The sequence below is a fragment of the Clarias gariepinus genome, chromosome 2, assembly GCF_024256425.1.
Source record: "Clarias gariepinus isolate MV-2021 ecotype Netherlands chromosome 2, CGAR_prim_01v2, whole genome shotgun sequence".
NCBI classification, from domain to species: Eukaryota; Metazoa; Chordata; class Actinopteri; order Siluriformes; family Clariidae; genus Clarias; species Clarias gariepinus.
The window spans coordinates 10012501-10027832 of NC_071101.1; the positions used below are offsets into that span (position 1 = coordinate 10012501).

Here is a 15332-nt window from a genome sequence, read left to right on the forward strand (position 1 = left end):
CGATTTCTGTTGAGACATTCAAATGGTAGAGTCAGAATTTGGCATAAACTAAATGAGAACATGGTGGTGGTGGTGTAAAGGTGTGTGGGATGTTTTCTTGGCACACTGTAGGCCCCTTAGTGCCAATTGGGCATCGTTTAAATGCTAGGGCTACCTGAGCATTGTTTCTGACCATGTCCATCCCTTTATGACCACCATGTACCCATCCTCTGATGGCTACTTCCAGCAGGATAATCACCATGTCACAAAGCTCGAATCAATTCAAATTGGTTTCTTGAACATGACAATGAGTTCACTGTACTTAAATGGCCCCCACAGTCACCAGATCTCAACCCAATAGAGCATCCTATCAAGATGCTATCCTATCAATATGGGCCAACATTTCTAAAGAATGCTTTCAGCACCTTGTTGAATCAATGCCACGTAGAATTAAGGCAGTTCTGAAGGCGAAAGGGGATCAAACACCGTATTAGTATGGTGTTCCTAATAATCCTTTAGGTGAGTGTATATATTATATATTTACTATATATTTTCTAAAATAGTCTTAAATGTGGCTTTGCACACAGAGCTTGACACATTTGAGAAGTGCTGCGAGTGGTGTGTAGCATGGTGTATGGATGTGTTCTTGAGTAAGTACATGTAAGGTAATCAGGCATATAAGTGTTTGTTTGTTATGTGTGTGTGTGTGTGTGTGTGTGTGTGTGTGTGTGTGTGTGTTTGTATGTGCATGCTTATACACGTGATTTAGCTGAAAGTGAGCAACAGAGCAATGCTACATGTGTGTGACAGTTGAGCTCCTGTCCGAGCTATTTCTGTACGAGAGCAGGGTCGTTCCCGTAACACGGCAAGGAATTCAGAGCAGCACAAACACACAAACACACACACATACATAGCCAGAATCTCAGGCTCATACTTTACACACCCACACTATCATAATCTCAGTCTCTCCATATGGCGGGCTGTGGTCTGTCAGTGACTATCCAGTCTAGGGATTAGCGCAGCCTCCTAAAGGCTTATGCTGCTTCTCTGAATTATTATTTTATAAATATGCCAAAACCAATCAAAAAAGACTAATCTTATCTGGTGCACTTTGCAATAAATACAGCTTGTATCATTCAGTTGTAACTGCAGTAGTCGGTTTATATGGTATGTGGTCTATTTTTATTCTCACTGATATTTGTAATTATTAGTAAGGCTGTGGTCAAGTCAAAATGAAGTTCAAATAAAAGCTTCTTTAAAGAAGTTGTCCATTTTAAACATAAAATTGTTCAGAGTAAGAAAACACAGTTATGAAAGTAAAAACTAATCCACTCATCCCAGTGTTTCACTAGTGCTTGGACACCATCAAAGCAGAAGGTTTTCTCATTACGCCGGACCCATGATCGGACTGCCTGCTCCAAGTCTGAAACACTGGCCTCCCAAGAACTCCTTTAATGGCTCAAACTTGTAAAAATGGCTCAATGGCTTGAAGTGAGGTCAATAACGTGCAAGTGGTGCTGGTGAATGATTGTGTGTACAGTTTCCACAGTCAGGCACATCACATTTGGTTGCTAAGGTGCTAAACAAATAAATGTTGATTTATTAATTGAAGCACGGGGAGAGCATGCAAACTCCATACACACAGACTCCCGAAAACAGAATTGAACCCTCGACCCTGGAGGTGCAAGGCCACAGTGCTAACCACCGTGCAGCCCATAAATAAACTCATTAGCGACAAATTCAGAAAACTATACATGCTTTACACAGTGTTTTGTCCAAAAAAAGAAAAAAAATTGTAGTTGGTTTTCTTTATACAATAAACATAACAGCTAAAAACATGTATACACAAAAAAGTGTATAAATATTATAATATGAAATGTATTGATGTACATTATATATATATATAGATATTGTAATACTATGATAATAATATGATAATATTATTAATATTATATTAATATAATATACATCATACTATTTTTCCTTTCCTAAAATGTGTATATGTTTTTTTGCCTGACTTTTTTTTTTGTATTTAAGAAACAAGTGCAATTGTTTAAAAAAAAAAATGACGAAGACAAAATTAAGTGCTATAGTTTACATTTAAATTTATGTGTTTTATAAGAAGACTAAAGAATAAAACAATGACATTGTTCTGGTGGACATGTCTCTTCTTATACAGTACAGTGTCTCTCTCTGGCCTCTGGGTGATAGATTTAAAGAAGGGGAAGAGGTACTGCTCTCTGTCGCCCTCTAACGCATCTGAACCACACTGCAATTTTTTTTTTTTTTTTTTTTGCTTAACTTGTTAAAAATTATAATTTTTTTAGCATTTACCATTCTGATCATGTAGGACTTGTTACAAATGTCACGTGACAAAGAGTGACACAAGCGCAGCTTTCATGTCCAGTTTACGTCTCTGTCCGATCTCATAAATCACTCTGGAGCCAAGAATGGCTGCTTTATGAATAAAAGCTGGAAAGCACAAAAAGAAAGACTGTTTTTTTCCCTCCCTAATTCTGCAGAGTAGGAGGGACAAACAGACTGTGCTTGTATATATTGTGCAAATAAATGTTTTAAACGCATCAGGAGAGTATACAGAACTGTTTCTTGGAGCACCAGACTTTCAAGAAAGAAGGTAAAGAAACTTTAAATAACAACTTATATAATAATAATAATAATAATAATAATAATATAACTTTTTATAAAAACATTATTTATTATGATTTGCATTATGAGTGATTCTTTAATAAAGTACATTGCAGATGTAATAATGCAAATCTGTAAAGGTGTACACACATGTGCTTTATACAGCTTTCACATATTATGCTGTGCACATTTCCACTTGTGGTGCTGAGTTTTTCCATTTTTGATGTGTGTGTGTTTTTTTTTTTATAATTTATTTGCTATGTTTTACATTTAATCTTTTTGCAAGCTATTCCTCTTCACTGTGATTTTTATTTCTGTATGATTAATTTATTTTCATGCATTCACACAGGTTTGGGCCTTGTGCAGTTTTTATATATTGATGACTACTTTACTTAAATAAAGTACATTTGTAATTTACTTAATTCTATTCAGTTAGTTTAACTTAAACATACCAACATTTACCATTATTTATTTTTGCTCTCCTTTTTTTTTTTTTTTTTTTACTAATAAAATGTGTTTATTTGCATGCAATTTGTTTATGTGTAATAATGTGCTACAAAAACATTTTTACATTTAATAAGTACGTTTATTTTCTTCATATTTTAGTTTAAAAAATATTATTATTACAAGTCGCATTTTGGTGTTTTTAACCTGTTATTTTTTTTTATTATGTTTTTTTTTATCAATATTTTTTTTATGTGATTTCTCTTTACAAGGATTACATTAATATATTTTTTCTTACAAATCACACATAATAAAATATAATAATAGATTTCACATTATTAGTCATGCTACATTAGTTTCCAGTTATTTATATTTCACTTTTTTATTCCATATCTTTCACATGATATCATGCACACATATTTGAGTTCACTTGTACATGCACTTTTACTTGATTTTTTGTTCACATAAGCAGAGGTCTGCTGTGCAAGTGCATGAAAAACATTCCATGTCTCGTGTGTGTTAATTGTCTAGATATTGTTTTCGAATCAGAACTGGAATGTAAAATTGTGTGCGGTGCTGTGCAACTGCTGTGTGTCCGCGAGCATGCCGGAGCAGATTCCACATCAGATTAGGAGGGTCTTAATGGGTCACTGGAGAAAGCTCAGTCACAGTGCGCAAGTGTGCAGGGCCGCTGCTGACAAACCCCTGAAAGCAGCTTTGTTTCGCTCACTGCATTGTTCAGAGGACAGCAGCCAAGATCTGGAGCTGTCCAGTGTGTCCTGTAGCGAGAGACTCCTGTCCTCTCTGCTCGCTCACAGACAATGTGGCTTATTGTTTACTCTGAAGAGCGCTACGCTCGAGGCAGTCTATTAAAGCAACAGTCAGATTCTTATACAATATTATAATCCTGACTAGTAAAGGTGCTGTAGGGTCATCCTGTCCTCTCTCAGCAATTATAGGAAACAGTTTTCTCTCAAAAAGCAACTGTTTATGATGATTAAAATAACAAAGAGGAGGAGACAGGAAGAAAGAAAGAAAGAAAGTGGAAGAAAGCAAGGAAGGAAGAAGAATGGAAGAAAAGATAAATGAAAGGAAGAAGGGAAGAATGAAAACATGAAGAAAGAAAGAAAGAAAGAAAGAAAGTGGAAAGAAGCAGGCAAGGATAGAAGAAAGAAAGAAAGAAAGAAAGAAAGAAAGAAAGAATGTTGAAAGAAGCAGGCAAGGAAAGAGGAAAGAAAGTTAAAAAAAGCAGGCAAGGAAAGAAGGAAGGGAGGGTGGATGGAAAGAAAGAAAAAAAGAAAGAAAGAAAGAAAGAAAGAAAGAAAGAAAGAAAGAAAGAAAAATAAATCAAATAAGGAAGAAATCAATCAGGGAAAGAAAAATTAATGAAGGAATGAAGAAAAAAGGAAGGAAGGAAGGAAGAAGAATTAAAGAAAAGATAAATGGAATGAAGAAGGGAAGGATAAAAACATAAAGAAGGAAAGAAAGAAAGAAAGAAAGAAAGTGGAAAGAAGCAGGCGAGGAAAGAAGGAAGAAAGAATAGAAGGAAAATTGGGAAAGGAAGAAAGAAATGAAGGTAGGAAGGAAAAGGAGAATCAATCAAAAGAAAAAAAGAATGCTCCTAAAACCAATAAGCGAAATAAAGAGCTACAGTATTACAGATGTGTTAACCAGACTTACAGTGAGTTTGTGTTTTAGACAGTGAGAAGTGGCACAGTTCAGCACTTGTCTACTGACGTGTCCTAATAAAAAGCAACATAATATTACATGAAAAATCCTAAGAGATTGTTATTCTCAGAACAGTATACTATACATGGAGGACAAACACTGCATATCAGTTAAGTCAAAGAAAGGAAATATGTTTCCTTAGACTTATCTGTCACCTGGTGGAGCGAATATAAACTTCACCCCTTCATATGTAATGTTACCAGTCCTGTACTTTACTTACTCTGTCTTCAATCTTACCGCATTAACACCATGTGAAATAACACCACACTCACTTTGCTCCCTACAGGGCATGACCCCGGGTTCTACTGAGACCATAAGCGGCGTGCAACCACGTGAGTGTGATCTTTATTACATTCCCTGCTTACATCACAATATGACATTGAGCAGAACGTTTAATGTAACACCCCAGACTCCTGCCATTAGCGATCTCATATCTCACATACACATAAAGGTGATAAAACAATTTGCTGTAGGTGGGATTTATAGCGTGACCCAGGGTGTTATAATGACACAGCATATTTTTTTCCTTTCTCTTAGTCACCCCAGCCTGAGAAGAGAATTAAAAACTGGTAAGCACGTTTATGTCATTAATTGTTTTAATATGTTTATATATATATATATATATATATATATATATATATATATATATACAAAATGATATTTATTAATTTCATATTTATACATTCAAAATTGTAATATAATAAATATCATTCTGCTCATAATAGTATTTAAAGTAAATAGTTTTATACAGTAGTAAGACAGGACAAAATATTGTAAATTTATATACTGTAGGTTATATATTACGGAAATGTCAACAAAAAAAGGACAACGATAGATTATCACTCTCACGTTTTTCATTTTACAACCTGGAGTTAAAATTAACTGGAATTTTAACATTTTATTTAGTCTATATGTATATATTTTTTGTGCTACAAATGTTTGTTAAGCATGGTTCCATAGTGTAAGTACAGTATTTATCCTCCTGGGTTATTACTTCCTAGAGCCACCTTAACTTTCATAACAGCTGCTACAACTTTTCCTGTATCTCTCTCAGATTTGCACATGTAGGAGCCAATATTTTTTTTAAAACTGCTCAAAATCTGTCTGATGTGGAACAGCACATTTCAATTTCTTTAAACAGTCTTGATTTAGGTCTTGTTTTTGAAGAATTCCAGCATACTGTTGGCGGAGTGTTGTGTTCAGGGTGATGTGTTTAGGGTGTTGTCCTCCCTATCAGCTCTGACCAGATTCACAGACCCTTGTTTACTACGTGATGCTGCCGCCACCATGCTTTACATGCTTAATCCCAATGTTTTTCACTTTCAATGGAATTTGTACATTAACTCTACAAAATGTACAAATACTGCTCTGCAAGACACTGTTTTATTTATCCTCATTAGAGCTGAGCAGGATTGTCATTACTATTTTGTTGTGATATTTATCTGGTTTACATTTAGGCATTTGGCAGACGCTCTTATTCAGAGCGATTTACATTTTTATCTCATTATACATCTGAGCAGTTGAGGGTTAAGGGCCTTGCTTAAGGGCCCAACAGTGGCAACTTGGTGGTTGTGGGGTTTGAACCTGGGATCTTCCGAACTGTAGTCCAATGCCTTAACCACTGAGCTACCCCTGTGGTTTCACACATACTGTACAGAACAATGCTTTGACAGTGTACAAATTCACACACCGACTCTTCCTATAGAAGCGGGTCATGTCCTGGCACAAGGTCAGTTCGTTCCTGAGCAGTTTGTCTCGCAGGAAGCCTGTAGAGCCAGAAGGCGAGGTGTCGACGTTTCGGCGTTGTCTCGGCACCGTAGACCTGGTGGCTCTCGGTGTGGGGAGCACACTGGGCGCCGGCGTCTACGTGCTCTCGGGTGAGGTGGCCAGATCGCTGTCTGGTCCCAGCATCATCATCTCGTTCCTCATCGCCGCTCTGGCATCCGTCTTTGCCGGACTCTGCTACGCTGAATTCGGCTCCCGCGTGCCCAAGACAGGATCGGCTTACCTCTACAGCTACGTGACTGTGGGCGAGCTGTGGGCTTTCATCACGGGGTGGAACCTGCTGCTCTCCTACGTCATAGGTGGGAAACTGAATTAAAAGAAAGTTTGAAACAGTTTGTTTAAAGAAAAAATGGTATGGTGTTTTGACAAAACAGAGCCGCAAGATAATTATAGGTGAATAGCAGAAATAAAATTAAACATGGGAAATATGTTTTATAATTTAAGTATCCTTTTTATATTTCTTAATTTAACCCTAAAAAAAGTGTTACAAAATGCTCTTTTAATTGATTTGATGTTTTTGTTAAAAATAAAATATTCGTTTAAATCACAATTAAATATTAAAAGTTTAAATTTAGCATTGTATTCCCAGCCACAACCGTAATATGATCAAGTATTTTTAATATGTAAAAAAAAAATAAATAAAAAATAAAAAATGTTTTTGACTATTTTTATTGATTGTTAGTAGCAACTCCACCGTTGGATAATTAATTAACTAATTAAGTTAAATTAAGTTATTTTAATTACATTATTTATATATTTAATTTAAAATATAATTAATTAACAGGTTAGAAAAGTTAGATTTTTTTTATTCAAAAGTTTTTTTATTCAATATTTGTATTATTTTTAACATTTATTAACAAATAATACTACAAATATATTTTGAAAATATAACCCTGTTTTTTGTTTGTTTGTTTGTTTGTTTTTTAATACAGAAAATAAAGTGGCTTTAGAATTTACAGTAGAGCTGCACTTCAGTCTATTCAGTACATTTAACTTTGAGCTCAAGTCCACTGAGACTTAATTTTTTTATCCCGAAACCTCAGCTGGAACATTATGACTTGTGCACAAATTGTGATGTTGTTTTTCTGGACTCGAGGAGCATAAGCTTGTTAAAAGCCGTACGTTCCTCCGCATAACCTTGCTCTTCTTCCTGACGTAGGCGCCTCCAGCGTGGCCCGAGCCTGGAGTGGAACATTCGATGATATGCTCGGAAATGTCATGTCGAATTACTTCAGCAAACACGCGGCCATGGGTCTCCCAGGCCTGGCTCCTTACCCAGACTTCTTTGCAGCTGGTCTTATCATGCTTCTTGCTGGTACTAAGAGCTTCAATATTTCAGGTCATTCTGATTAACCTGTTACACTGACTCTATAAACCACATCCCTGATATCTGTTCTTCTGTGTCGCAGGTCTTCTGGCATTTGGTGTAAAAGAATCAACGACGGTCAACAAGATCTTCACCAGCATTAACATACTGGTGTTGGTGTTCGTCATCATCACCGGCTTCATCAAGGGGAAACTGGAGAACTGGTACATCAGCGAGGAAACCTTACTGAACGTCACAGCAGAGCTCGAGTAAGCCTGATTTCCTAAACACATCTGTAGACAGAGAAAGTATGTACAGAATTCATCATACACACATCTGCAGTGCTGTGTTTACAGAAACGTGACGTCCACGCTGAACGTGACCTCCGAGTTTGGCCGGGGAGGGTTTTTCCCGTACGGCTTTCAGGGCACGCTGGCCGGAGCTGCGACGTGTTTCTATGCCTTTGTAGGGTTCGACTGCATCGCGACTACGGGTAACTTCAACATGTACAGTATTTGGTGGACAGTGTGTGTTGTGGGTGTTCATTTTTTGGGAAAAAAAATTAGACATGAGGTCATTCATGACATTTTAATCTCATTGTAATGCTCATTGTAATGGCCGATCCATTCAGTACAGTTTCTTAGTTTGGATCACAATCTTGTGTTTTTTAACATTAACATTTTAACCAATGAGTATATGTGCAAAATATACATAAACAAAATATGGAAAAACTTACAACTGTCACAACACAACAAGTGCTTTGTAAAAGGTTTAATAAACAGTATTTTACAATAAATGGACAAAAACAAGAATATACAGTCAGGCCAGACAACACAGTCAGACCCATACAGTTTTGAGCAAGGGGGAAGGGGTCGCAAACGGTTGGTCATAAATAATGGAACAAATTAACAGAATTACAAACATAAGTTTTGCCTTCAATACCTGGATGAAAATACGTCTTGAAAAAGTCTTGAAGCCAAGGAAATGTCCAAATTCTGAGTTTTCTCCTACAAGGTGCTTTGTCAGGCCTTTACTGCAGCTGCCTTCAGCTGGAATTAATGGGGTATAATGAAGTCAGTGTGGAGCGGTGACCCAGTGGGCGTGTAGACTTGGACATCTAAAGAAATTCTTTAAAATTCAAGATTTCTTAAGAGGCCTTTATGTCATGTTTAACACCACTTTAGTGTGATGGTTTTCAAGGATCGATTCATCTAAAGACATCTGAGGCTGACCACTAAACCACCGTGCCGTCCTTATTCTGTGAATAAACTGTGAATGTTATTCTAGGTGAGGAGGTGAAGAACCCTCAGAAGTCCATCCCACTTGGAATCGTCTTTGCGCTGCTCATCTGTTTCTTGGCCTACTTCGGCGTTTCAGCCGCTCTCACGCTGATGATGCCCTACTACCTGCTGAACGTCCACAGCCCTCTACCAGTCGCCTTCGCCTACGTGGGTTGGGCCGCCGCCAAGTACGTCGTCGCCGTGGGATCCCTGTGTGCGCTCTCGACTAGGTAAACAGAATCATGGGAAATGATCGTTCCTGGGACTCTAAATCACTGATAAATGAGTGAAAGTGGATCGAGTCGAAATGTTGATGTATTGGTGTGCGCAGTTTGCTGGGAGCCATGTTCCCGATGCCTCGAGTGATCTTCGCCATGGCTAGAGATGGTCTCCTCTTTAAAATGCTGTGTAAAGTCAGCTCGAGGAAAAGTCCCGCCTTGGCCACGTTAGCCTCCGGCTCCGTCGCAGGTGAGGAAAGAAACTCCTAAAAACAAAAATTTTTGACGTTTCATTTAAATTTTTTTTACTTTTGTATACAGTGAATGATATTTTGCTGCATAAATTGATTTAAAGACATTAGTTTGCTGTTTCAAAAATATTGAATATTGAAATATTCAAAAACACATCTTTTCCGAAACTAAACTACAGAAATGTTTGATTTGTGTTAATGTTGCAAAACCCAATGAGACTGTACTGACCTTCTCACCAGTTGATGAATGGACATCATTGGACACAAAAATGTAATGAACCATGTGCTTTGCTTTATTCTCAGCTATAATGGCGCTGTTATTCGATTTGAAAGCGCTAGTTGATATGATGTCGATCGGGACCCTGTTCGCCTACACGCTTGTGGCCATTTGCATACTCATACTGAGGTTAGTGTTTCACCTCAATGACTCGACACACACTCTTGACTCTGTGGAAATTTTTTATTATTTTAACTTTTTTACTCAGAAACTTTGTTTCTCTTTAGGTACCGTGAGAGTGAATCTGCAGAAAATGAAATAAGCTTCACTCCAAAGTCTAAGTTTGGATTTTTAACACCTCCATCGTACCCGACCAAGGAAACGTCAAACACCGTCAACATCAGCACCATGTTTATCGGTATGGACCGGAAACATTAAACACGCTAACTTCAAAACACATACACACATTAACAGCATTAGCCACTTCACAGGCTTGTTTAGTTTGTCCAAATAGTTTACCTTGGCTTCTAAATTTAATTCTCACGACAGGCTGTTATTCATTCACTTATTTATCTTAACCACTTTATCCTGGCCAGGGGCACACACTGGGTGTGATAGCAGGAAAACACAGATGGGATACCAGTCATAGGTCTTAGACCTGCATGTGCACACACACACACACACACACAAACACACAGTGACTAATTATTAGGAAGTTGAACAAAATGTACCTAGTTCATGGCATAATTTTAAATCTACAGTCATTTTATTTTATTACAGTCAATGGGAAAGAGAGGATAAAGCAAAGTCTATGTTTACACCTTGTTTATGCTACGTTTTATACTAAAGTCGTCAGTCAAATACACTTCTTGTTCGGTAATCAGAAAGTGAATCTCAGATGAGAAATCGAAAAAAGTAGATTGGATAAAGATAAAAATTTTACCTTAAAATGACTCCAGCACATTAAAATTCACTTTTCAAATTTCAGCGCTGTTATTCCAGCCAAAGTGAAAATATGAACTAATTCCAGTAAAAATATTCAGTTTATCTTTTCTAATTAATATCTATTGGTGCAGGTGTTTGTTTACATTGAGCGAGTAGAGCACTAGAAAAGTTAGAGCTAAAGCTAAAGATTAAATCCGGCACATAACTGTTCATAACACCGCTTTTACCCAACATTTTGACTTCACTTATGGTGCAGGTTAAACTTCAAGCAGATATCCAAGTACTAAAAAAGTTTTAGTAAATTCCATCTAGCCAGTTTTTTGTGATAATGTGACAAATTTTAGCTGAACAGACATACAGACATACAGACAGACATACAGACAGACAGAAGATTTTCTGACACTGGATCTGGGTAATCCAATGTTTGAAACGTAGAGATATCATTGAAAGAGCAAGTTCTGACAAATATAGAGACAAAACCCTTCTTTTATTTAAATATATTATAAGTATTGAATTAGGTTCTGTAGTCGGACATGAATACAAGTGCAGAGTAACCACATAAACTCTACAAGTGCAGTTTACCACATAAAATCTAGAACATGAACATTATCTTGTTAAACATGGAAACATTCATGAACAAACAAAGTTAACAAAAAGCTAGATGGCTAGATGGCGAGTGCTACCAAAGACAGAACTTAAAGTGCTCATTACATGACATCCTGATTCTGGTGCGCATGATATACATGAGGTGCCGGGGCTGATGGGATATCCAGTTCGGCATTGCTATCAACGCGAACCTGAAAACAAATCTTATATCAGGATTACACTGGAAACTCTGACGTGCTTAATGGAATTGTCTAGCTATGTTTCTAATAACACAATTTGCATCGTTCTTTGACCTCAAATGACCCCAATCAGCCATGTCTGGTGTTTGTCATGTCGCTCTCGGTCTGGTTCCCTGCAGTCGTCATGGTGGTGCTCCTGACCGTCCTGCTGTCCAGAGCCATCACATCACTGCTGCTGCTGGATGCCTGGAGTCTGGTGTGTGTGTCTGTCATCCTTTTCTTAATTCTGCTCTGCACGCTGGTGATCTGGAGGCAGCCTCAGAATCCCACTAAAGCAGCCTTTATGGTGAAAACACATACACAAACCCTACTAACACGCACACACACACACACACACACATAATTAATAACTAAAAAGAGAAAATAGTCTAATAGTTAATAATTAGTAGCTTCCTCACTATCATTTTTTAAAAAACTTTTATTTCTTGCTTTTTTTCGGCTCACAAAACCAAAGCTTATGCGTTCAGAAGTCACCTAGGTAGTGATGGGAAGTTTTAATCATTTTAGTGACTCAGATCTTTGAATCTCATTCTTTAAAATGAACGAGATTTTTTTGAGTCATTTAGTTCATTTCGTTCTTTTGATCAGAAATAAATTAAAATGTTGCATTTTTAATAAACAGACCCCCAATACGTCTACATACACAAATTTTGACTATAGTTCCAGTAATGAAAATATTACAATGCAGCTAAGGACATATTATAATAAACAGAATGAGTAGCTCACCTCTCATATCTTCCAGTCTGAGTCGTTCGTTCTTTTGAATCTATTGCACGGCATAGCGTCTATGGGAGTCACGTGACAAAGGAATGAACGACTCGAGATTTGAAGATTCATTGCTGAGAATCGTTCAATACTGTTTTCTGTACATAACCTACGAAGGTTTTGCAATGATTTGCGCATGCGCGCAGTAGAAAATGAACAAGTCACTCTCCGAGACGACTCGTTCGAGTCACGTTAAAGATTTGTTCTAAAAGTGCGAATAGTTCATGAACGATCCATCACTACACCTAGGTAGTCGTCAGGAAGCAATAGTAAGCGCTACAAGAAAGAAAAATTTACATTTTATAATGCTGCTTTTACTAAATAAAAGCTTGGTGGAGTGAAGAGACAAAATGTGTATTTTTACAATTAAATAGTGATGATTAAAGTCCACCAATTTTGTACTTGAGGAGAAGTAGAGATATCCCAGGTAAAATATTAAATAAGTCCTTTATTAACATTTGTACTTGAGAAAAAGTACAAAAGTTCTCATCTATTTTTCAAATTTACTTAAGTATCAAAAGTACTAAGCTGTGAACATGCTGTTTTTTGTTGTTGTCTGAAACCACCTTCACTTCTGATTGAGAGAGAAAGAGGGCAAATCACACAATTACTGTACATTTATTATTCAGAAGGTGCCAAGATTATCACTTTAAATACTAAACAATATTTCAAATACTGTGGTAATGTAACAGCACGCCATGCATAAATCCAGTGAAGTAGAAATTACAGATATTTTTGTGATTTATTTTTCAACATTCTAGACCAATACTGAAGATTTCCAAACTAACACACATACAGTATGTAATTAAGTATCATCAAAAACTTGTCTTGCAAGAACAGTATCAAAGGGAATTCTTATATGAGGTCACATTAGGGGCTTGTTTAAACCCAAGAAATATAAAATAGGAAAGTATAATAAGCAGAGATTTTCACGTTTCCACACATGCACACTTGAGATCCATCTTAGTTCTCACTTAAAATTACTGGCACTTCCACACCAGACTTTGTCGATTGTTTTATTCTATGATGAGTGTACAGTACTGTGAGTGTTATTTTCCACACTGCTTTGTACAGGTTCCTTTCCTGCCTTTACTTCCTGTGGTGAGTTCATTCATCAACACTTATCTAATGGTTCAGCTCGGAGGCCCCACTTGGATCCGCTACGCCGTCTGGATGGCTGTGGGTAAGTGAATGCTCAAGAGACATTACAGTATATCTTAGGGGTCACTCTTTTTAACCCCCCTACTATTAAAACTGTCATATTTCTCCTAAGAGGAAACACGATCGATCTTGAAGTATGTGTGTGTGTGTGGATTTATCTTCTCCAGGACTTCTGATCTACTTCGGGTATGGTGTGAGGAACAGCGTCCAGAAACAGAGGCTGCTAGGAAACCTGAGCAACATGGAACCTGCAGAGGAAATCCCAGAGAAAGACGTGACCAAAGAATAAAACTCACCGCCGTCGGATTATCGAATAACACCTGTAGTGATCATTTAATATTTTAACAAGAATAAACTTGAAAACAAGTGAATTTGGTAACATTATGACATAATGGTGAAATAATTACGTGATGCATTATATATATAAATGTTTTTATTTTTATTATTATATATTGTTACATCAACACACACACACACACACACTGTGTTCTAACAACTGACGCTTTATGGATTTTATAGACTGATTATTAGACTATTAAAAATATAACTATTAAGAAAAATTCACCATTAAAAAGTCAATCTTTTATCAGAGTGTGCATACTATATATCTGGTCCGGTTCCATTATTTAGGCTCTTTTGGAAAACAAACCAATTGAGATTATAATGAGTTTATATTAAGGAAATAAGCAGAATAATCTTTGACATTCTTCCTAAAAAAAATGATGCCAAGAGGATTCTTACTAAACCCACTTTAATCAACATGTGCATTCATGAAACCAGAAAGTTTAGCAGTGAGAAGTTGAGAAGTGAAGCACACAAACCTGGGTCATGCTGTACAGATCTATACCCTGCTCACATCATCATCTCTACAGTACACACTCACACACTGTGTTTATTGTTTAAATAAACAATTATTTTATGGAAGCAGAGATTTGTTCCAGCAAATGCAGATTAATTATAATCCTACAACTTGAATTAGACAAAACAAGTGATTCGATTTAGAAATATTCAGCATACAGCAATGTATAATGTCAAGGTAACTTGACTACTTGATTTAATGAACTAGAGGTTACACATGACTCCGCCCACGTGTTGATCCTGACACTCATGCTGTTGTTGTTCTTTCACCCAAACACCGACCCCTGGTGCCAGCCAAATAGAATTTGTTTTATATATACTGTAGATAGATAGATAGATAGATAGATAGATAGATAGATAGATAGAACACTTTGCTAACACTTACAGGCTATTATTTGCTTTATAATGTAAAACACATGTGACAGGGTGGTGTGCCGAAGCAAAGCTTGTGTTACGACCTAAATGTTAAATACGGTTGCAAGCAAAGGTGATCGGGCCCAAGCACCCTGCGCCATCAACACCCAGGCTCACCAGAAAGACAGTGAGCACAGTGGGCACATGCATTTAAAGTGGACATGAAAATACCATTATTACGTAGTTTTAGAAAAGGGGGAATTTTATGTTAAGACCCATAAAAATTCCCAGATGTCACTCAATATAATGTCACAAAAAAACACTTTTCAGCATAAATTTAAGGCATTTTCATGGCTGACGCGTTTGAGATATCAAAAATCCCCCTTGCAATGTATTAAGATCACATTGGCCCAGTTTGTTGGCGATCATATAAGGAGGACTATATAAAAATCCAGAACGGAAGGCCCGCAATTGCTAACTACTTTTTAATTCGTGCGACAAAGCGTCAGGTCATCTGGTAGGTAATCAGGCAAGTTTGGGCTTTGAGATA

At 36.9% G+C, this 15332-nt stretch overlaps 1 protein-coding gene across 1 annotated transcript; it reads left to right on the plus strand.

The window, feature by feature from the left end:
• Positions 1 to 2563: 2563 nt before the first annotated feature.
• LOC128512766 (cationic amino acid transporter 2-like) lies at positions 2564 to 14164 on the plus strand. Its single transcript, XM_053486179.1, has 14 exons — positions 2564 to 2614; positions 5084 to 5129; positions 5335 to 5366; positions 6503 to 6881; positions 7742 to 7897; positions 7992 to 8157; positions 8245 to 8381; positions 9176 to 9398; positions 9500 to 9636; positions 9941 to 10043; positions 10142 to 10272; positions 11764 to 11930; positions 13484 to 13592; positions 13738 to 14164. The coding sequence occupies exons 4-14, from the start codon at positions 6512 to 6514 to the stop codon at positions 13857 to 13859; spliced, it is 1821 nt and encodes a 606-aa protein (XP_053342154.1). The 5' UTR covers positions 2564 to 2614; positions 5084 to 5129; positions 5335 to 5366; positions 6503 to 6511; the 3' UTR covers positions 13860 to 14164.
• Positions 14165 to 15332: the final 1168 nt, after the last annotated feature.

What these genes read in the sequence shown, in the direction of transcription:
- LOC128512766 (XM_053486179.1), top strand. Translation starts at nt 6,512, where the DNA reads ATGTCCTGGCACAAGGTCAGTTCGTTCCTGAGCAGTTTGTCTCGCAGG. An exon ending in GCTGCTCTCCTACGTCATAG is followed by an intron (nt 6,882 to 7,741) that starts GTGGGAAACTGA and finishes TTCCTGACGTAG; the next exon opens with GCGCCTCCAGCGTGGCCCGA. An exon ending in CGACTGCATCGCGACTACGG is followed by an intron (nt 8,382 to 9,175) that starts GTAACTTCAACA and finishes ATGTTATTCTAG; the next exon opens with GTGAGGAGGTGAAGAACCCT.